At 57.2% G+C, this 1,347-nt stretch overlaps 1 protein-coding gene across 1 annotated transcript in view; it reads left to right on the top strand.

Annotated features, from left to right (window-relative positions):
- C1QB (complement component 1, q subcomponent, B chain) overlaps positions 1 to 1,347 on the top strand; it is a 7,912-nt gene that overhangs the window by 4,626 nt on the left and 1,939 nt on the right. The window contains 1 exon segment of the mRNA XM_006777588.2: positions 1,214 to 1,347. This exon segment is cut by the window's right edge and continues 10 nt beyond it. Within this exon segment, the coding sequence (XP_006777651.1) occupies positions 1,232 to 1,347 (116 nt within the window). The 5' untranslated portion in view covers positions 1,214 to 1,231.

The following is a 1,347-nucleotide window of genomic DNA, read 5'->3' as shown; positions in this document are numbered from 1 at the left end:
TCAAATTTATGTTAGTGAGCATCAGCTTAATTATATAACGCTAAGGGCTGGACTGGATGGAGCTTAAGGCGGCTTACATGCTGAGGACTCGTGCCCCGAGGCACTGGCTGTGTGTGTGTTGAGCAGCTCTAGACAGCCCAGGGCTGCTTCTAGTTCTCTGGGGTGGAGAGGGGCCAGCACCGCCCTGTCACCAGGGCCCACGCCTTTGGAGGGACCCAGGAACAGCCACCAGAAGAGATGGGCTGGTATGCTGGCAGGGACACTGGCATTAGTGCCGGGCAGGCCTGGGTTCGAGTCCTGGCTGCAGTCCTTCCTATGTGACCCCAAGCAAGTGACTTGGCTACCCCGAGCTTCGGCCCGAACCTCCCCTGTGCAGAAATAATAGCTCCTTCCTGGTGGGGCTGCAATGAGGATGGGAAGTGGCTCGCTGTGCAAGCAGCACAGGCACCCTGAACGCAGAAGCTCTGATGAGTGAGAGCACTGAGAGTAAAATGCAGCCCGACTCAGTGGTTGAGCATCCATCTGTGAACCGGGAGGTCATGGTTTGATTCCTGGTCAGGGCACATTCCCAGTTTGCGGTCTAGTGTGCACGAAGCAGCCAATCAATGATTCTCTTCCATCATTAATGTTTCTCTCTCTCTCTCTCTCTATCTCCCCCCTCTCCCTTCCTTTCTAAAATCAATTTAATATATATATATTCCAAAATCCGCACACCACAGCTGCAGGCCCTGGCCCCCGGTCACTCCGACCGCTCCCTCTCTGCTGGCCATTCTCCCCCATGCTGGTCCTCCACCTTCCAGGCTCTATTCTGCCTCTCCCCGTGGAACATTCGGCCCTTTCTGCACCTTCAGGTCCCCGCCTAAACATCACTTCTCAGAGACGCTTCCCCCGCCCCCCTCTACAACATGTTCCTGGTGGGAGGCCACCCCTCCCAAAACCAGCCCTTTCCCACCTCAGCACAGACCCTCGCCCTCCGGGCGCTGTCCCTGCTGTCAGAGCACCCATCACCCATCCCCAGCTATTTCTGTTCATTGACCTCCATGAAGGCAGGGGCCTGCGCACCAGCACCCAGAGCAGGACCCACTCAGAGAACACATGCACGACTGAACGAAGCAAAGAACCAGCCAACGCATTCATTCATTCATTCATTCATTAAACGTGAGGCGTCACCACAGTCGTGAGTAACCTACCCCATCTTCTTGTCCCCCCGCAGGAAGCGGCGAAGACTGTGATGATGAAGACGCCGAGGGGCGGCCTCCTGTCACTGCTGCTGCTGCTGCTGCTGGGCCCTCTCGATGTCTCCCAGGCCCAGAGGGACTGCACCGGGCCCGCGGCCATCCCTGGCAT

This window comes from Myotis davidii, unplaced genomic scaffold (genome assembly GCF_000327345.1).
Source record: "Myotis davidii unplaced genomic scaffold, ASM32734v1 scaffold149, whole genome shotgun sequence".
In the NCBI taxonomy this organism is placed as follows: Eukaryota; Metazoa; Chordata; class Mammalia; order Chiroptera; family Vespertilionidae; genus Myotis; species Myotis davidii.
Note: the sequence above shows the minus strand (reverse complement) of the source record. Positions and strands in the feature narration are given on the sequence as shown.